General features: G+C 38.1%; 1 protein-coding gene across 1 annotated transcript; it reads right to left on the reverse strand.

Moving 5' to 3' along the window:
• Positions 1 to 4565: 4565 nt before the first annotated feature.
• On the reverse strand, positions 4566 to 21089 carry Cdc6 (Cell division cycle 6). The gene is made up of 10 exons (XM_071670806.1): positions 20953 to 21089; positions 16157 to 16721; positions 14697 to 15329; positions 13056 to 13255; positions 12150 to 12310; positions 10132 to 10378; positions 8772 to 8940; positions 6422 to 6642; positions 5756 to 5896; positions 4566 to 5179 (listed from the first exon to the last, which is right to left on the reverse strand). The coding sequence occupies exons 2-10, from the start codon at positions 16719 to 16721 to the stop codon at positions 5069 to 5071; spliced, it is 2448 nt and encodes an 815-aa protein (XP_071526907.1). The 5' UTR covers positions 20953 to 21089; the 3' UTR covers positions 4566 to 5068.
• Positions 21090 to 21690: the final 601 nt, after the last annotated feature.

A 21690-nucleotide genomic window follows, 5' to 3' on the forward strand; every position in this document is an offset into this window, starting at 1 on the left:
CCAACAATGTTATATGGTTGTGAGGCATGGGCTATAGATACAGTTGTGCGGAGGAGGATGGATGTGCTGGATATGAGATGTTTGAGGACAATGTGTGGTGTGAGGTGGTTTGATTGAGTAAGTAATAATAGGGTAAGAGAGATGTGTGGTAATAAAAGAGTGTGGTTGAGAGAGCAGAAGAGGGTGTTCAGAAATGGTTTGGTCACATGGAGAGAATGAGTGAGGAAAGATTGACCACGAGGATATGTGTCAGAGGTGGAGGGAACGAGAGCAGTGGGAGACCAAATTGGAGGTGGAAAGATGGAGTGAAAAAGATTTTGAGTGATCGGGGCCTGAACATGCAAGAGGTTGGAAGGCGTGCATGGAATACGGTGAATTGGAAGATGTTGTATACTTGGATCGACGTGCTGTCAATGGATTGAACCAGGGCGTGTGAAGCGTCTGGGGTAAACCATGGAAAGTTCTGTGTGGGGCCTGGATGTGGAAAGGGAGCTGTGGTTTCGGTGCATTATACATGACAGCTAAAGAATGTGTGTGAACGAATGTGGCCTTTGTTGTCTTTTCCTAGTGCTACCTCGCGTACATGCAGGGGGAGGGGGTTGTTACTTCATGTGTGGTGGGGTGGCGATGGGAATGAATAAAGGCAGACAGTATGAATTATGTATATGTGTATATAAGTATATGTCTGTGTGTCTATATATATGTATACGTTGAGATGTATAGGTATGTATATTTGTGTGTGTGGACGTGTATGTATATACATGTGTATGTGGGTGGGTTGGGCCATTCTTTCGTCTGTTTCCTTGTTCTACCTTGCAAACACAGGAGACAGAGACAAAGCAAAATAAATAATATTTATTTATTTATATTTATTTTGCTTTGTCGCTGTCTCCTGTGTTAGCAGGGTAGCGTAAGGAAACAGATGAAAAAATGGCCCAACCCATCCACTTACACATGTATATACATACACTTCCACACACGCAAATACACATACCTATACATCTCAACGTATACATATATACACACACAGACATATACATATATACACATGTACATAATTATACAGTCTGCCTTTATTTATTCCCATCGCCTCCTCGCCACACATGGAATAACAACCCCCTCCCCCCTCATATGTGCGAGGTAGCGCTAGGAAAAGACAACAAAGGCCACATTCGTTCACACTCAGTCTCTAGCTGTCATGTAATAAAGCACTGAAACCACAGCTCCCTTTCCACATCCAGGCCCCACACAACTTTCCATGGTTTACCCCAGACGCTTCACATGCCCAGGTTCAATCCATTGACAGCACGTCGACCCCGGTATACCACATCGTTCCAATTCACTCTATTCCTTGCACGCCTTTCACCCTCCTATATGTTCAGACCCCGATCACTCAAAATCTTTTTCACTCCATCTTTCCACCTCCAATTTGGTCTCCCACTTCTCCTCGTTCCCTCCACCTCTGACACATATATCCTCTTGGTCAATCTTTCCTCACTCATTCTCTCCATGTGACCAAACCATTTCAAAACACCCTCTTCTGCTCTCTCAACCACACTCTTTTTATTTTCACACATTTCTCTTACCCTTACATTACTTAGTCGATCAAACCACCTCACACCATATATTGTCCTCAAACATCTCATTTCCAGCACATCCATCCTCCTGCGCACAACTCTATCCATAGCCGACGCCTCGCAACCATACAACATTGTTGGAACCACTATTCCTTCAAACATACCCATTTTTACTTTCCGAGATAATGTTCTCGACTTCCACACATTCTTCAAGGCTCCCAGAATTTTCGCCCCCTCCCCCACCCTATGATTCACTTCCGCTTCCATGGTTCCATCCGCTGCCAGATCCACTCCCAGACATCGAAAACACTTTACTTCCTCCAGTTTTTCTCCATTCAAACTTACCTCCCAATTGACTTGACCCTCAACCCTACTGTACCTAATAACCTTGCTCTTATTCACATTTACTCTCAACTTTCTTCTTTCACACACTTTACCAAACTCAGTCAACAGCTTCTGCAGTTTCTCACATAAATCAGCCACCAGCGCTGTATCATCAGCGAACAACAACTGACTCGCTTCCCAAGCTCTCTCATCCACAACAGACTGCATACTTGCCCCTCTTTCCAAAACTCTTGCATTCACCTCCCTAACAACCCCATTCATAGACAAATTAAACAACCATGGAGACATCACACACCCCTGCCGCAAACCTACATTCACTGAGAACCAATCACTTTCCTCTCTTCCTACACGTACACATGCCTTACATCCCCGATAAAAACTTTTCACTGCTTCTAACAACTTGCCTCCCACACCATATATTCTTAATACCTTCCACAGAGCATCTCTATCAACTCTATCACATGCCTTCTCCAGATCCATAAATGCCACATGCAAATCCATTTGCTTTTCTAAGTATTTCTCACATACATTCTTCAAAGCAAACACCTGATTTATATTTATATTTATATGGGAGGGTATTGATTGAGAGGGTGAAGGCATGTACAGAGCATCAGATTGGGGAAGAGCAGTGTGGTTTCAGAAGTGGTAGAGGATGTGTAGATCAGGTGTTTGCTTTGAAGAATGTATGTGAGAAATACTTAGAAAAGCAAATGGATTTGTATGTAGCATTTATGGATCTGGAGAAGGCATATGATAGAGTTGATAGAGGTGCTCTGTGGAAGTTATTAAGAATATATGGTGTGGGAGGCAAGTTGTTAGAAGCAGTGAAAAGTTTTTATCGGGGATGTAAGGCATGTGTACGTGTAGGAAGAGAGGAAAGTGATTGGTTCTCAGTGAATGTAGGTTTGCGGCAGGGGTGTGTGATGTCTCCATGGTTGTTTAATTTGTTTATGGATGGGGTTGTTAGGGAGGTGGATGTAAGAGTTTTGGAAAGAGGGGCAAGTATGAAGTCTGTTGGGGATGAGAGAGCTTGGGAAGTGAGTCAGTTGTTGTTCACTGATGATACAGCGCTGGTGGCTGATTCATGTGAGAAACTGCAGAAGCTGGTGACTGAGTTTGGTAAAGTGTGTGGAAGAAGAAAGTTAAGAGTAAATGTGAATAAGAGCAAGGTTATTAGGTACAGTAGGGTTGAGGGTCAAGTCAATTGGGAGGTGAGTTTGAATGGAGAAAAACTGGAGGAAGTGAAGTGTTTTAGATATCTGGGAGTGGATCTGGCAGCGGATGGAACCATGGAAGCGGAAGTGGATCATAGGGTGGGGGAGGGGGCGAAAATTCTGGGAGCCTTGAAGAATGTGTGGAAGTCAAGAACATTATCTCGGAAAGCAAAAATGGGTATGTTTGAAGGAATAGTGGTTCCAACAATGTTGTATGGTTGCGAGGCGTGGACTATGGATAGAGTTGTGCGCAGGAGGATGGATGTGCTGGAAATGAGATGTTTGAGGACAATGTGTGGTGTGAGGTGGTTTGATCAAGTAAGTAACGTAAGGGTAAGAGAGATGTGTGGAAATAAAAAGAGCGTGGTTGAGAGAGCAGAAGAGGGTGTTTTGAAATGGTTTGGTCACATGGAGAGAATGAGTGAGGAAAGATTGACCAAGAGGATATACGTGTCGGAGGTGGAGGGAACGAGGAGAAGAGGGAGACCAAATTGGAGGTGGAAAGATGGAGTGAAAAAGATTTTGTGTGATCGGGGCCTGAACATGCAGGAGGGTGAAAGGAGGGCAAGGAATAGAGTGAATTGGAGCGATGTGGTATACCAGGGTTGACGTGCTGTCAGTGGATTGAATCAAGGCATGTGAAGCGTCTGGGGTAATCCATGGAAAGCTGTGTAGGTATGTATATTTGCGTGTGTGGACGTATTTATATACATGTGTATGGGGGTGGGTTGGGCCATTTCTTTCGTCTGTTTCCTTGCGCTACCTCGCAAACGCGGGAGACCGACAAAGAAAAAAAAAAAAAAAAAAAAAAAAAAATAATAGTGTTTTCCTACATTCTTACAAGGCATGGTCCAGGACCAAGTTAAATACAGCACCTAGGCCAGCACAGTATCCATCTACTGATTTGGGTAAGTGGAGAAAGTGGATGAAGAGAGACTGACAAGGAATATATCTTGTCAAAAGTGGAGATTCTGAGGGAGAGGGTAAAGCTAAGAGGGGGGGATTGAAGGAATGATGCAGTGAAGGAGGCTGTAAGTTGTCAGGGCCTGATCATTCAGGAGGGTGAGAGGTATTCATAGGGTAGAATGAACTGGATTGTATTGTTTTGGCATACAGGGGACATGCACAGATCAGGGGGAACTACAGAATGAACTGTGGGACTTGATTATGGACAGGAGGCAATGGTTTTGGTGCATATACATGACAGTTATAGGAAGGATTTGAGCAAATAAGGTGATTTAGCCTGCTCGTGTTCTTCACTAAAATAAGAAATGGCAAACAATTGTGCCATAAAATAAATTATGAATAGCTGAAAGTCCTGAGATCTAATTTCCATTACAAAGATACACTGAAATGCCAAACTTGAAGCAGTGCCACACTGAGAAAGACTTGGGTATGTTGGAAAACAGGATGAGAAATGAACTCATAATAAAACCAAAAATTCTTTTACTTTCAAAATTTTAAAAGTATGGTATAACTGACCATACCTTAGGTACACATAGAAGTTTTAACAATACAATATTATATAAAAGCATTCATTGCATACCACAATATAAATATCTTTCATATCTTTGGCAGGTAAATGAGATGATGCAAAGCTAAAAATACAGTGCTCTTTTTTGCAACATCAACAAATGATGTACACTCATAAAAGAGTTTCATCAGCATAAAATAAATTGTACGTTGCCAACAGATTACTGTAATTGCTTTGTATAAATTAATATGATCAGATTGGGAGTGAAAAAGTAATGTAAAAACTATGATGAAATACATTTCCAACATGCAATATGTTAATGAATTATATGTGCTGATTTCAGGACAAATGAAAAATGCATATGCTTCTAAAAACCAAAACCAATTCTTCATATTAAAAAAACACAGTTAGTCAATGTACTTGTTAAATTCAACTGTAATTAAAATTATAATTATGTCCTATGATTTACACATCTTTCCTAAACTCTCTCTGTCTTCCAGTATGTTTGCCAGGAGGTTGCGATCACCAAGGGTTTGTTCTGCTTCCTCTGCATTAAGACGCAGGATGATCTAAAAGAAATATGGATGTTGGTGATGAAGTATGAGTGAAATATTCTAATTAAAAAACTTATATAAACTTTCAATAAGACTGCCATTCCCTTGTCACTTTCCCAATCCTTCATTTTCCAGCCCAAGTGCATGGTCAATCAACTATGCTAAACCCATTAAAATTCCAGCATGACAGTGACAAGCCAGCCATATGAATGCATTGCTGTATGACAAAGGAAGGCCACACAATTCTGGCTTCTTACAAAAGGGATTTTCTTTTTTTGCATAAGATGGACTTGTTACTATTGTGCTGAATGCCTCATGAATTCTGAGAAATAAATGCAGGAGTTTCAGTATATGAATAAGATACTGCAGACACTGAAGAGTATTTACTGATAAAAACAGAACTCATGATTAAAGGATTATCTAAGCTTGTGGTTAAGGTTCAATCTATGATTGCTGGAGTGATAACTCATGGCATTGCTCTATCAAAATGTATCAAATACAAAACAAAAAAGAATATCAAATATTCACAAACTATTAACTATGAACATGAAAAGCTGCCATGCAGTTTTCTGTTCGCTAACAAAGCCTCACCTTTGAGCTACGTATTTCCTTTGCACGTTTGACCTGCAACATGCCCCGAGACTCCAGCAATGTACACATGGACAAAAATTCACTCTGGTCCATGCCTGGCATCTGACGTTTCTTGCAGATTCGTGCATGTACTTCATGAAACTAGGAAAAAATGACGGTTAGTCTAAAAACTTCAAGAATGTTCCACATAATCTGCTATAGTTAGAAAATAGTATCAGAAGCAAAACTAAATATCACTGAACCCAGTTTACCATATTTCCCATCACATTAAGGTACAGTCCAAATTTAGAATGGAATATCTTCCAAATTTAGAATGGAATATCAAAGAAAAAATGCCTGACACTTGGCACAGTAATTTTTGGAGAAAATTTCCAGGAAAAAAAGTATGTTTTACATGACAGTAAATAAAGGAACTCGAGCAGCTTCAAGGTTGCATTCCCTCCTGTAGCAAGGAAATGATAGACTCTGTTAAAGTGAGTTCTTCAATGAGCCAAAAAGTGATGACTGATGGTCATTCAGTTTAACCAAGTGATATACAGATGAATGAAAAAAGGAATGTCCACATAATGAAATATGTTGCAATGTCAATAAAGATGATGAAAAAATCTACTTTAAACAATTTCATCTCAAGATAATGATAAAAACTATGAAAAAATTAAGTTTCACCTTTCCTAGTGTAACATCTTTAGATCTAGCATGCTTAAGGATGAGCAGGAGGCAGCATATCAAAACCTTCTGCTGCAGTGGAAAACTCTCTGGAGCATCCTTTACAGCAGAAACTACACGTGATCCATATATCTCGTTAAAGATGGACAAAATCTGCGGCACTTCAACCATTTTCATTCGTGCATTTTCTTGTTGCTTCAATGGAGATTTTCGAGGACTCCCTTTGGAAAGACAAGAATTAATTGTGAATTATGTATCTTAGACTATTTTTAGTTATTTACATCTCTCTTCAGAAGAGTCTAAAAGTTTTCTGAAAACATTAAACCCTCATCTTAATGGACTGATTTGGGGGAAGTGTTCCTTTATGCCAAAGATCCATTAAACCATATGTAACCTATTTCTGTGCCACATTTAAGTTCACGTCCTTTCTTTTAACTCATCTATCACTAAGGATTAGTGTGTGGTATGACAGTTGGGCAGTGGGCACCCGGCAGCATGTGAATGCTTGCTGGGCAGTTGCAGGCAGGAGTCAGACTGAGACAGAGGAGATGCCACCCCTTTCCTGTGAAAGGATACTTCTTTATAATAAAGTGAGGATGAACCTCCTGCTTTCATTGCACCTCTTACAATCACTCAATGCCAGTGGGGTAGAAGTAGGAAAAAATTAATGGAACTTCGAGAAAATATACTTTCTTGGCCCCTTCCTCTGTCCCTACTTTTCAAAAGTAAAAATACAATGGTGGATAATTTTCAGCCCCCTCAGGGTTGCTTCCTGTGATATGTAAGCAACAAAATACAAATACTAATTTCTTTTTTCAATACTTGTTAGCTCTTTCCTGCTTGAAAAAAATTAAGGCAGTGCCAAGAACAAACAAAACAGCCTCATTTGCTCATACCCATATCCTGCCCTGCACTATCCATAAAACCTGAGCTTCTTATCCACAATCAAGTTTCACAGAACATAGTATGGTTTTCCCTGACCACATCATTAGTCTTGGCTCAGTCCACTGAATGCATTTTGCCCCCTGTATACCACAATGTTCCGATCCATTCTATCCTATGCACACCTCACACCCTCCTGAACAATTAGGCCCTGAAAGCTTGCAGTCCCTATCATCCATTGTTCCATTTTCATGGTCTCCCTAGCCTCCTTGCTACCTCCACTTCTGACAAGACTATCCTTAATCTCTCTTCAATCATTTTTCGAAAATACCCAAACTACTTCAGCACACCCTGATCAACTCTTAAATTTTAGTCATACTCTACTTACTACCACATCTCTCTCTTAAAAGTAATTTCATATGTGATCATCCTCCCTCAAACCATACTCTGTCCCCAGGCATTTCATTTCCAACAAAGCCACCCTCTTCTTTCTTGTGCATTTGGGACTTAAGCCTTACATACATACAACACTGTTGAGATTAATATCCCTTCCAACATATCCAGGTTTGCCTTACAAGACAGAGACCTCTCCTTGCACATGCTCCTCAATGCATCCACGACCTTAGCCCTTTGACTCCCTATGACTCGCTTAAGCCTCCATAGTTCCACAAACTGCCAAGTCCACTTCCCTGTATCTATAGCACTCAACTTCCTCCAGGTCTTCCCCATCTAGACTTACTTTCACACCAGCCTGTCTCATTTCCCTAATACACATAATCACCTTTCTTGTTTTACATTAATTCTCAAGTTTCTTTTTTGCATCACACTCTCCTAACTCTGTTACTGGCTTGTGGAATTTCTTGAGTTTGCCAAAAAAAGACATCATCTTCAAACAGCAACTGATTCACCTGCCATGCCCCTCAACCCCCAGTATACCAAAGACCTGCCCCTTACTAAAGAACCTTGTATTCACCTCCCTCACAAACCCACCTTAACCAAAAATCACTTACCCTTCTCCCTTCCCACTTACAAAAATGCCTTACTGTCCAGGTAAAAGTCTCCACTGCATTCAGTAAACTTTTCATTCACAACACATATTCGTAGCACCGTCCACAAGGCTTCTCTGTCAACCATCATACACTTTTACTAGATCCATTAATGCCACACAAAATTCACTCTGCATATTTTCTGACTGAAAACAATACTTAAATTGGACAAGTGTTACACACAGGAATATGTATTGTTAATAGACTGAACCAGGGCACATGAAGTAGCCATGGGAAACCACGGAGTTCTGCAGGTCCTAGCTCTGGGTAGGGGGCTGTGGTTTTGGGTTTTGGTGCATTACATTTAAGAGCAAGAGAATGAATGCAAGTTAATGAGGCCTTTTCTTAATCTTTACCTGGCACTGCCTCAAGAAATGGCAATCAAGTGAAAAAAAAATCTGATAAATAAAAAAGTGACATACCATTTGAGGGTTTCAATACAGACTGTCTACGTGCTTGAATTTCACAGAGTTCAACTGCTCGTCGACACACATCCAGGGCTTTTCGAGCATCACCAGCTACTGAAGCTACCTTACCAGCCAAAAACTGGATAGCTGTTGGTCGAATTACTTGCAAGTCACCTAAACCAGCCTGTAAAAGCAAGATTCAGGTTATATATTCATAAGTACTTCTACGCTGATAAAACAGTTCCACTACAGAGAAAAGGACCAGAAGTTGGTGAAAACAGTTTGGGAGTGTGTGAGGGTGGATGTGTTGAGAATGAAATACCTGTGGACAGTATGTGGTGTACGTTAGGTTGATCATGCAATAAATGACAACTTAAGATTGAAAGGGCTGACTAAGGTGGATTGTAATGGTTGTCACATAGAGAGGATGAGCAAAGAAAACTGACAAGAAGATTTACATTGCAAAGGTGTTGCGAGTAAGGTAAGGGAAGAAAAAAGAAATCTCAGGATAGAGTAAAAAAGGCTTTGGGGTGTTGGGTTATGTACAACTGGAATGGCAAGAAGTGTGTAGGAGATAAAATGAATCGGATGTATTTACTTATTCTTGACTGCCCCATGGACCCTTTCTGAAAGGGCTCTGGTGTTACTCAGGAACCCATTTCCACGGGCCCTCATTAGCTGATGTAAGCTTCGGGTCCAAAATGCAAAAGAACACAAGAAGGTAGATATTGAAATGAAATATCATCCCTTGAGTACCACACTGATCCAATTATGAAACAAATTGGATCTGTCACATCCTTTTGGGCCATGCAAATACTAAACAACCTGACTAATCAATCAACAACAAAGTTACTGCCTTTTTTTGATAAACTTTACTGCAATCTGATCAACTCCTACAACTTTGCCACACTTCATTTCACCCAAGGCTTTCATTACTTCCTCTCTTTTCACTATACTACTTGCCAAGACCTTTACCATCTGCATGCTACCTCATCCCATAAGCATCACATCCACCACCCAATCCTCTAACATGGGGTCCCCAATACTTACATGAAAGCCTCATGCATGCTGAGTGGGTCAGATCTGGCTCGCAGGGTGGGTATATTATGAGACTCACACAAGTCAACCTATGTATTCTACTCTAACTATCCCCACAAAAAGCTTCGTCAGCATTTTGATTGAAAAAAAAATCTTTCTCCATACCAAGTAATGAAGGATATTTGTGATTTAGGATAAAAAACTGTGTGAAGTACTGTAATAAGTGAAAGATGGAGAGCAATTTTGTAGCAGTAAATGAAAATTCATCAACCAATGCCCCATTATATTATCATAAAAAGTGTTTATGGAAACAAATCTTCAAATGGCAAAAATGTACCTCTTGTATCCTATGATTAATAATTTTAACAATTTCAGCCTTGGTGTATGGTGGGAAGTGGAGCAACTTGGGTTTAAAGGTGGGCCGTGCCTGAAGTCTAGGCAGAATGCGATCTGTCAAGTCAAGAGAATTAGCAATGCCCACCAGCACCAGTGTGGAACCAGCTAAAGCTGGCCATTCAAATATTGTATAAAGGACTTCTTGATTCTTACTGTCCAACTGATCCACCTCATCAAGCATGATTAATCTGCAAAAAGTAAAGCAAAATTACTAAACGTACCTAAAAATAAAAGAACAAATTAAAAATCTGCAACTCTTTACAGTAAATAAATTAATGCATACCAGAGAAATCAAGTGATTAATCATGTGAAAAATTAGTACAACAATAACAAAACAAGACGAGAGTCCAGCCCTAATGATACAAATATTTTTAGCATAAGCTTAATTTTGATACAAAATTGTAAGAGGGCATGAAGCTGTAGGGATTACCATTTACAGATATCAAAAGATGGTATGGACACAGTCCTTTCAAAGTAATGTAAGAATGTGTACTGAGTTTTCTTCAAACTTGTACTGTGTTCCCTGCTTCAGTGAGGTGGTGCCAGCAACAGACAAAACAGCCTCATTTCCTCACATCCACTGGCTGTTATGTGCGATGCACCAAAATCATTGCCCAACATTAAAAGTTAAGCCCAACAAACCATACCATGGTTTCTTAACCACTTCATATACCCTGGTTCAATCCAATGAAAGCAAATCATCCCTTATATATCACAATGCTCCAACTCATTTTATTATGTGTGCCTCTCACCCTCCTGAACATTCAGACCCTAATAGCTCAAATCCTCTTTCACTACATCCTTTTATCTCATTAGTCTCCCCCTCCCTCCACTTCTAACATATATATATCCTCTTTGTCAACTTGTCTTTGCTCCTCCTCCTTAAATATCAAAATCATTTAAGCACTTTCTTAATCATACTCTACTTACTGATATCCAAACAAAAAAGGAACAGGAACATCCATCATTATTTTTTCTTTTGTTCATTAATGTTTGTCACTTCCCACATTAGCAAAGCAATACCAGGGGACACACAAACAAAATGCCTCATTCACTCTCATCTATTCTTCAACTGTCGTGTATAATGCACCTAAACCACAACCCCCTTCTTCACAACCAGGTCCCACAGACCTTTCCATGGTCTTCCCTGGCTGTCACATGCCCTGGTTCAGTCCACTGACAGCACATCCTGAATAATGAAACTAAAAATTTTGAATCTGAATCTTCCATGACTTAACTGAAAAATGCATATCACAGGTATGCATATGCGACCTAGAATCCACTTTTTTTTTTTTTTTATAGAAATAACAGTAGCTGATGTCCCTGTTTCCTGTATATATTCAATGACTACATTCCCTTTCACAAGAGAAAAATCAAAATTTTCACTTCAGTTTGTCACCAAAATCCACTTTTTTTTTTTTTTTTTATAGAAATAACAGTAGCTGATGTCCCTGTTTCCTGTATATATTCAATGACTACATTCCCTTTCACAAGAGAAAAATCAAAATTTTCACTTCAATCTGTCACCAAAATGAAAAGAAATGAGAGGTTGTAGTGAAAAGGACCTTCCATACTCATAGAGCTTCATTTACCTTTTGTGTACAATGAACCACCAGTGAAAGCCTGCACATATTTAACATGCTTACCTTTCCTGCAGATTTTCTGCAGATTAGCTGTAAGAGGGGCCATTTTTAGAACCTTTTTTTAAATAGCCTGAAAACTAATCATGATCTATAACTAGTTCTTAAAAATACAGTGTAGACACTTATTACTGAAATGACAATACAACAAAATAAAGTGCAACACTAGCTGCATGCATATGAAAATCATTAAATGTGTGAGAATAACAGGGAAATGGATATGCTCAAGAATTTACCAATGAGGCAAATTAAGGACAAAATTTTGTGTACAGTTTGATATGATACTCTAGCAATAAGGAAAAATTTATTTTTGACTTACACTGGATATTTTGATGTGGTTATAGCTTTCTCAATGCTGTGCAAATTCTCCCTTTCTGTCCCACGCATCTTTAGGCCCATCTCCAAGGCTATAGCTTTGTATATGGCACTAGATGTATTGAGGGTCATACAATTCAGGAAAACTTTTTTTATCTTGTTTACCTGTAAACATATCAAAAATTATTCCAGTTAAAATTAGAAATGCTGCACAGTACAGAAATTCACAATGAGAAATATATCATCCCAAAGCATTCCTGTGGTGATGCAGACATTTGTTTTGGGCGAACCTATGATCTCACTGTCAGATGTACTAAAGGTATTATGATGTTAGTAAAAAGTTTTTCAATGAGATTTGTAAATGAAGGCCAGATCTGGTGAGAATTGTCTTGTTTTCCAGAGATTTGGTAGAGTGTACATTCCCCCAAAGATTCAATTTATGGTGATGTCTCTCATTTTGGTTCCCTCAGTGTAAATGTTGGGGAAAGAAAATGAGTCACTGTACTAGAAGACTTTAATGCACATGTTGGTGAACCACATATTTTTGACAGCTGCTGGCTCTTTAAGTTACAAGGGAATATAGGGAGTGACTGTAAACAGTCACTGTAGAAGATTGATAGATCTATGCAAGAGTAACTTGATGGTGGTAGTTAATCATATACCATTAGGTGGAAATATGTCATTTAAAAAATGGGAAATATGGGTACTGGAGATAGAATTGTGGCTAATTAAGTATGAAATTCTTGTGTAGTTAAGAAGTTGGAGGTGGACCATTGCATCAAGGGATTAGATCATGCACCACTTTGTGTAGAGGGTAGTGCTGTTTAAATTTCATTGTAACTTTTGGTAGCAAGGTTCCTACTAGTTAATATAAAATTAGCAGTTTCAAAAATCAAACTGCAACACTTACTTTTAAACTGTCTAGTATGGTGTACAGAGAGGCAGTTTTCCCAGTACCTGGTGCCCCTGAAATGTAAAGTGACCCTGGCTTGGCACAACTTAGGTGGTGCGTCAAAAAATCTTGCATTTCACTGATTTGCTTCTCTCGACACACCAACACTGTAGGAGTTCCCGTGTTTAAGCTCTGACGGAGAGCACAATAAGCTGTCACTGGAGAAAAAAATGGAAACTATCAGTTCACTCTGCTCACAACAAAATCAAGAGCTAACTTCAAATCTGTTCCAAAGATCATATCATAAAACAGATTGAACACATTATCATTTCATGAATCCTAATTTTAAGGAGGTAGTGAAATGTGTGCCTTTGTTATGAAGGCAAAGGAAATCTTCAGGCATTTAGATATGCCCTATACAACATCTCTATACTTATGCTTATCAAGTACTTAACATGCATTTTTCACTACTGGGAATCATCTTCAAAGTTTCTTCCTTCTGAAGGCAACTGCTAAACTTCAGAATTCAAATGTCTACCTTTCCCTTTCCTCATTAACTCTTAAACAGCTGCTATTATCTTACAGTATTTTATATGAGAGTGAAAGTTAAAACTGTATTACGTATACAGAATGGAGGCCAACATGGTTTTAATTTTTCCTCCAGCTGGTTTATCATGCAATTACTAGCTGACAGAGGACTCTCCTGTCATGAGGCAGGTATGGAAAATAATTCTATAATTCTAGTTATCACTGTTGGTGACATCCATCGACTTCTTACATTATTCACATGACCTAAATAGTGAACAAGAACACTTATCACCATATATATCAACTGTGAAGAAGAAAAGGTTTAGTGTGAAGAAGTGAGTGACTCAAAGAGAGATTCTAGGAGTAGGAAAGAGGAGGGAAGCCAGTATCAAATGTCTCCATCTGCAGTACAATCACCCTCGTGCTCAAGTGTTTTTCTAGTTATGTGAGAGGACATTCATCAACAAATGCATCCAGTTTAAGCACATTCCGATAATAGAATATCATTCAATGAGTACAGTGCTACATAGTGCATTACTAAGTGAAAGTAAAATTTCTAAACTTTATATACAAATTTTTCACCAACACCACTGTGCCTACACATGAAAGGAAAGTAGACATGAATGCCATGTCCTTCCTTCCCATCATGATGTGAGGAAGGATAACCCCAGACTTGCCAATCACAACTTTCCTCATTCCATTCAAAAACTGTACATGTAGTGTAATATTTCAAAATTTATTCCTGTTCACTTGCAGATTTACTCACACATAGAGATGGAAAGTAAGTTCAGGAGAAAAAATATCTTTATTGCTACCTTATCTCGACCAGATCAACTTCTTTTTTCGTAAAGGTAGTTATATCAAGTTTTATCTTAATCTATTTTTGCATACCAATTGGTAAAGGAAAAAAATTTAATTTTCCTTGCACAAAGAAATGGATTTTCAAACCTAATCCGCCATTTATGCATCAAGTATACTCTGAATAACGCAAATATTCTAAACAGCCATGTGTGTGGGGAGTAACTAAAGACTAAGAGGAAGTCCTGTTAGCCACTTAGTTGTAAGTATATTAGGTGTGCTAATAATAGATGAATTACAAAAACATTTACTACAGGCTTCAAAACAACTTACCATCTGGTTTAAAAAGACCAACAGCAATGTTCTTCTTATTACTAGCAGGACTGGTAAGTGAAAGTCTTGACACCAGTGAGGATGGGCTGCTGAACTGCAAAGGGGACTGTTGTAATTTTCTGGGGCTCCTACGTGGGCTGAACCTATTCTCTTGGTTATATTTGCGTGGTGATCTCCTTGGACTGCCCATATCCAAACGTTTCAGTGGAGATTTTATTGCAGTATTCAAATCAGGGAATTTAGATGGTGATTTTTTTACAGGGCTATTCAATTCAAAACACCTAACGGGGCATTTTGAAGGGCTTTGAAAAATTACTTTATTTACACAGTCTGAAGAAGTAATGTTACTAGCTGAAGTGGATGGTGACAAAGGGGATTTCTGGGGAGTTTGTTGTCTTGTTATCCTTGGCTCTAAGCTGCTAGAAGTCTTTGTTGGAGAGGATAATTTCTGTAGGCTTAATGGTAAATTCTCCATAGACTTCTCGGGTGATGACTGAGATGGATAATCTTCCAGTTTTGCGGGGTCCGACATCAATCTGCGGCATGCTTTAGATGTAAGCTTTGGGCTTTCCATGGATAACTTGCTCAAAACAACAAATGGCCTCTTTGCTGGGCTGAGACCATCTTCCATTTCTGCAATTTTTCATTTCGCATATCAGTATCAAAATTATGTTTATGGAATGCATTAAGGAAGTACTTCAAAACTTAAGCATTGGAAAAATTCTCCTATCTAACAGTATCACATAAGCTGTTCTTTATATCAGTCACTAAATAACCTCAAAAATTAAACATTCACAGAAAAAAATGAATGCTCATTACTAAATAGGTCTGAAAGGTAGTTGAATTCACAAACAAGCAAAGCACTAGCTTTCTACTTCTGTCCAAAATGGAAAAAAGAATCAGGATAACCAAGCTAGTAACAAGCACAAAGATGAACTACATGTAAAAATCTATATGATGCATGAGTTTAAATTACACAGAATTTGTATTAACATTGCCTAGAGGTGCTCATCTACCAAAGACAAAAGGAAAATTCATAGTATTTCTACTGAAATTACTTAATCTACAGAAAATAGTCATGCTGATTATGTTCTGACAGTCATTAATAAACAAAAAGTGAAGAGAATATGGGTTGTTAAAGTATATACACACATAATTCAGATAAAAGGAGCTTTTCTATAAATTTATAAACATTATTCAGTTAAGTTTTGAGCCTATGGTCTTAAATATCATTCCCTCTAGTAAATGCCATACATTATTGACCCTACCCAATTCTTTCTATTTCTCACATATTAACATAAAGTTCCTTTATTCTCATCTCACCCTTAAGATAAAAATGTATGTATATCTATACTAGTTTGTTGCTGACCAGGGAAAACATTCCCTAAGTCTGCATGTGAAAAAAAAAATCAGTACCTACCACTCCACGTCTTTTTACTTAAAGTCCCTTTCAGCCTTACCTTGAGAATTTGTTCGCTGCTTCCTGGGTGTCACCTGTCCCTTATCAGCCTCACCCTTTTCATTTCGTGCAGAGGATGATGACCTAAGCAAAATTCTTCGAGGAGTGCTTCGAACACTACTAAAATCAGGCAGTATTTCTCTTCCATGGGATGACTTCTCTAAACTAAATACGCTGACAAGTTTAGATGCTGTACTGGTCCTCTCTGTGGATTTATGTGGACTACTGCATGGGTGAGGTTTGGAATGAATGTCTTTATTTCTTGAAGATCTCCGTGGACTATCAGATAAAATGATCAGTTTGGGTAGCATGTCAACCTGTGTGGTTCTGGACAGCATTTCTGCTTTTTGGGAAGATCTTTGTGTACTGCAACATTTGTTGTCAGCTTTGAATGGAGTTTCTACTTTGCAGGTGCATTTTTGTGAGCAATCAAGGATCTTACTTTTGGCACAACAGTCAGCACTCAATGTTGAACTGGCAGGAGACGTAATTGGTTTCTTGGAATTAGTTCTTGAGGAACGTGTCTTACGTATGGGGAAGCAGATAGAGTCTTGTTCAGTGTGCATCTGGAACACATTGATTACATCAGAAAATTTGAGGAAAATTAAGACATGAACATAATAGGACACAGAAAAAATATACACACATACATAAAAGTTTTGTTCGGCCTAGATGTGGAAAGGGAGCTGCGGTTTTGGTGCATTACACATGACAGTTAGACTGAATGTGGCCTTTGTTGACTTTTCCTAGCGCTACCTCACGTGCGTGCGGGGGAGGGGGTGCCATTTCATGTGTGGTGGGGTGGCGACGGGAATGGATGAAGGCAGCAAGTATGAATATGTACAAGTGTATATATGTATGTATATGTATGTAAATGATGAAATGTATAGTTACGTATATGTGCGTGTGTGGGCGTGTATGTATATACATATGTATGTGGGTGGGTTAGGCCATTCTTTCGTTTCCTTGCACTACCTCGCAAACGCAGGAGACAGCAACAAAGTATAATAAATAGAAATAAAAATACATACATAAACAAATCCACAACCACTGACACATACAGAAGTATGCATTCAAACCACTCAAATACACTATTTTTGTTGATGAGATGATTGGAGAAAATTCTTTAATACCTGAATCCTCCATAGCTAATATAAAACTACAGAACTTGAATTTTGGCTTTTAGATATAAGAAATTGGTTGAGTGTAGTTTCATCTATAACCATCTTTCACTATACTGTTATTTGTATCAGACTCCAGAAATGTAATCAAGGTTCCCACACTGATTTTACCATGACTAACCTGTTTAACGGCTTACACAGTAACTTGGTCAGTGATTAAAATTGTGCAGCAAATAGTGCCAATGAAGATAAATATGCTCAATTAAATTTCTACAATTGTTCTACAGACAACTGAGATGGCCTCCTTGTCTATATACAGCTGCCACCTGAACCACCCTTTTCAAATTTAGAGTAGAGTTAACAAAATCATAAAAAAAAAGTCTTATCCAGATGTGACTACCCAGCCTTATTAAAGAATCATGATAGCAATGATATTTGAATATGAATGGAGCAAAATCAACATACATTTTCTAAGATATTTCTTTCTCCACAAATCTGTGTTTAAACCACGTACAATCACTGCTCAACACGGGAGTATCAGTTGAATGGTTTACAGAATTACAATTAACAAAAGAAAGATCATCTGTGCTTGAGATCTTTTATTTCTTTCCTTAATCTGGCAACTTTCTTCCATTTTCAAATGCAGGTCTGTGCTTGTTCTGACTTCTAGAACACTTTTTCTCTACTGAATATGTTTTCTCAAAACTTAGCCTAATGATAAAAATCATAATCTTGCTCCGACTTCTTTGCTAGCTCATCTGCTTCCTTCTACACTGCCTGAAGGGAAACTTCATAAAATGATTGAGTTCTGAAGATACAATAGGATCATACACCATTTGAAAAGTAACCGCAGTGTTGTATTGTACATTTTCAAGAGGAATATGAATGCAAAATGACCATGCTTACTCTACAGAGAGTATCTGTAAAGTCTAAAATTTAAGTTCAATGAAGAAAATGAAAAACTGTCTTAGTTATGATACCACTACCCTCAATGCATGGTACAGAACTCAAAATCTTTTGAATGTCTATGGAAAACTTAGATGAATCTGGTTTTCCAGTTTTCCAAGATTTTTACATTAATGGTTAGTTTTCACAATTTTCTACAGCCCTTCCATAACTTTTCCAGAATTGTCAATGACAGGAACCCCATGTAATCTACACTGAAACAAACACATCTGTGGTACCCCATGTAATCTACACTGAAGCAAACACATCAGTGGTGATTAACATCAAAGAACTGGCTAAACAGAATTCTGTCCAAACCAATTCTCCCCAAATTCTAATTCTGGAACTTAAGACACTGTTTGTGGAGTATTAACACCTTAAATATTTAGGCACAGTTTTGTAAATAAAAAAAATAAGTGTTAAAATTTCTTTTCTTCCAATAAGGTTGCTCTGCTTATACAAAGGACTGAACTGTCCTTGTAGAGTGCTGCTCTAACATCTAAGGTAGTTCTAACACTGCAACCTTCCTTGACAGAGTTGAAAGTAATTGACTTATCAACTCTCCCAGGCCAACTTTAAAACCTGATCCACTTACCTTAAGCTACAATGTTGGCTCACTTTCCCTCCTCTATAGGTATTGCTTTGGGTTTTGCTCCTGAGAGCTAGCTGTCCCCACCATCTGGCAAGCTGCTGCATCACATGATTATTGTGTGGATGCTGGCAAACTCAAGGGTGGGTTGTTTTGAAATCTGTTTCTTTTCCTATACTTCAAAGCTTTGGAACTCTGTATCGTCTCATGTCTTTCCCAATTATTATGACCTGACACTTTTTATAGGACACGTTTTTCACTTCCTCTAAAATTTGAAAATACTTATACCTGTCTTTTCTTTTTCCCTTTACATGATTTTTCTGTTGTAAATATATAGTTTAGAGATACCATATGGAAAAACCACATGGAAGGGGAATGAAAGTATATCATTGGACTAACATACATTAGAGGTGACTCTGACGGGCTCATGAAATACATAGCATAAATCAAACCTACAGTAAAAAGCCACTGATAGTAGGAAGGGCCATAAAGATAAGGAAATGTAGGGAAAAGTATATAAAACATTTGATTAGATCAATAGAACCTATGTAAACTTCAGCTATCTTCTCCTGAAAGCCAAAATTTACTTTATTCTTTTATCATTTGAAAAATATGTGATTGTTTTGGCATCTTTCACATCCTGTTGCTAAAAGGTTTGGCTGCTGTGCCTGTCTACATCCACACAAACCCATCTCAGGCAATGCTACCACTTCTTGAGAAAAGTTTTTCCCAGTCCTTGCTTTATGCAGGATTGTTATATGTGATTATGCTATTCTGCAAGGAACCTTTTCCTACCAGACCAACTTTTAATGCAGTAAAAAGTTGCACTAAAACTTACATTTTTCTTTGTATGTTTATTGGTTTGCTATATACCATTTCTCATTGTGCAAGGTTTTTGCTGGAGGAGACCCCCACATAAAGCAAGTTTGTGGTATATAAGATGTGAAAGTTATATTTTGGCTATATTATTGAAAACTACAGTGAATATCAGCAGGTAGGTGGTTTTCATAGGTTGTATTGGTTTCAACGTGTTTAACTTTTTTCTTTACACATCCCATATTTCCCCAGTATCTCATCTTCACAAGATGAAATACAATGCAAATCATGTCTGCATAATTGCAGTAGGTGTAGCTTGTATACCTGCAGATGGTGTAGCCTTTGTAACTGCAGGTGTACCCTGTATAACTACTGTAGGGTGTAACCCGTGTAAACACAAACGGTATGGTCTTCGTAACTAAAGAGTTGTAGCCTTAATAGTTCAGTAAGTGTAGTCTGTGAAACTTTACAGTAGGTGGAGCCTGACTAACTATACAGTGGGTGAAGCTGTAAGTCTGCAGTAGGTGTAACTTGTGTAACTGTATAGCAGGCATAACCTATAACTCCAGCAGATGTAACCACTGTAACTGGTAAAGCCACGATCACTTTCATTCAGTGATAATAGGTGTAAAACATATGTCCTTGTTTGACTATGTTTACATTCGTACCCTAGTTAATGAAATCAGCCAAAATCTAATGGGATCCTTAACACCTAATTGACTGAAATTCATGATTTAGGTAATTTAGATGATAGGGTTAGGCTGGGTTGTGTAGTGAAGCACTGGGGTGGAGATCACGAATTACAGTCATAATACATACAGAAAAGCAATAAATTGATAATATAAACTTTTTATTAGTCCAATGGGTTTCTTAAAGCTGTACAGATGCATTTCACAAATCATTCTGCAATCCCTATGGATTTCCTTAAGATCAGTTTATATTGAACTGAGAAGCTTCATTTTCATTTAACATTTCTTATATACCATGGCCAAAATACGATGGTTAAAATTGTGTATTAGAATTTTAAATACGAAGGTTAAAACTGTGTATTCAAATTTCATGAATTTGCAATTGTGCCATAAAAATATTTGGTTGAAGTTAATTTTATGCACTCCACGAGACTGGTAATTTATCAACCTTTCGAGTACAAGATGATGTACTTAAAAATCTGCCATGCATAACCTCTTCCTCTCAAACTTTAAAACCCAAATCAAGAAAACCAGATTCCCACACGACCATCGTCCACCTACATCACGTGGGATTTAAGGCAACCTTGAGAAAAGTATCTGTTATATCTACCCACCATATACATAACGTATATCTTACCTTGACTCTGATAATATCTGAGAAGTCAGGGAAGTTAAGTGTCAGCTAAAATATGCAGTTAATTCTCAATGGAGACACACCACAACCTGGATGTTTACGCGTCTGTATTTGGCGGGAAAACGGAGCATCTGTCAGCTGACGGGCTTGTTGCTCCTGATTGGTCCAGCTGAGCCTCCAGGCTGGGGTTTCCTGATGTCTGATTGGTTAAAGTGACATCTAAGTAATGCCATAATAAATATTTCCAGCACATTTTTAACATGATTCATTATGAATATACTTTCGTAAAGTGTCTTGGAACACAATCAGAAAATAATAATGCAAAAGATATTTCTTTATTTTTAATCTTCTATACTGTTATTATCTGTATCAAATTCTTCTTGTAATATAATCTCGGGCGACTTGAAACAAATCAATTTTTTTTTCATTTGGTTAGAAAATTGTGCATTGACAGGGTTTTAAGCTGGAGATGTAATAACTATCAAACTTTATCCTGTATCACACAGTATTCTGTACGTTAAGATTGCATGTATTTAGTTTCTTCTCATAACTTGTTTCCTGTATCCTTAACTTTTAATTCTGTAGTGAGATGTATTTTTTTCGCATCCTGTTCATTGTCATGCTTAATTTCCTGTTGTCATAATGTCAACTTGGCCTGTCTAGTTTTGAAGAACTGCGTATTTCTTTTTAAACATCATAATGAAATATACATTTCTCATTGGCATTAGCTATGATTTCAAC

The sequence above is a fragment of the Panulirus ornatus genome, chromosome 15, assembly GCF_036320965.1.
Source record: "Panulirus ornatus isolate Po-2019 chromosome 15, ASM3632096v1, whole genome shotgun sequence".
Taxonomy (NCBI): Eukaryota; Metazoa; Arthropoda; class Malacostraca; order Decapoda; family Palinuridae; genus Panulirus; species Panulirus ornatus.

Coding starts and splice junctions, on each gene's coding strand:
- Cdc6 (XM_071670806.1), bottom strand. CDS start 16,721: ATGCACACTGAACAAGACTCTATCTGCTTCCCCATACGTAAGACACGT. Junction 6,643..8,771: donor TGTATTGAAACCCTCAAATG/GTATGTCACTTT, acceptor GTCTTTCCAAAG/GGAGTCCTCGAAAATCTCCA. Junction 5,897..6,421: donor AAGATGTTACACTAGGAAAG/GTGAAACTTAAT, acceptor ATTTTTTCCTAG/TTTCATGAAGTACATGCACG.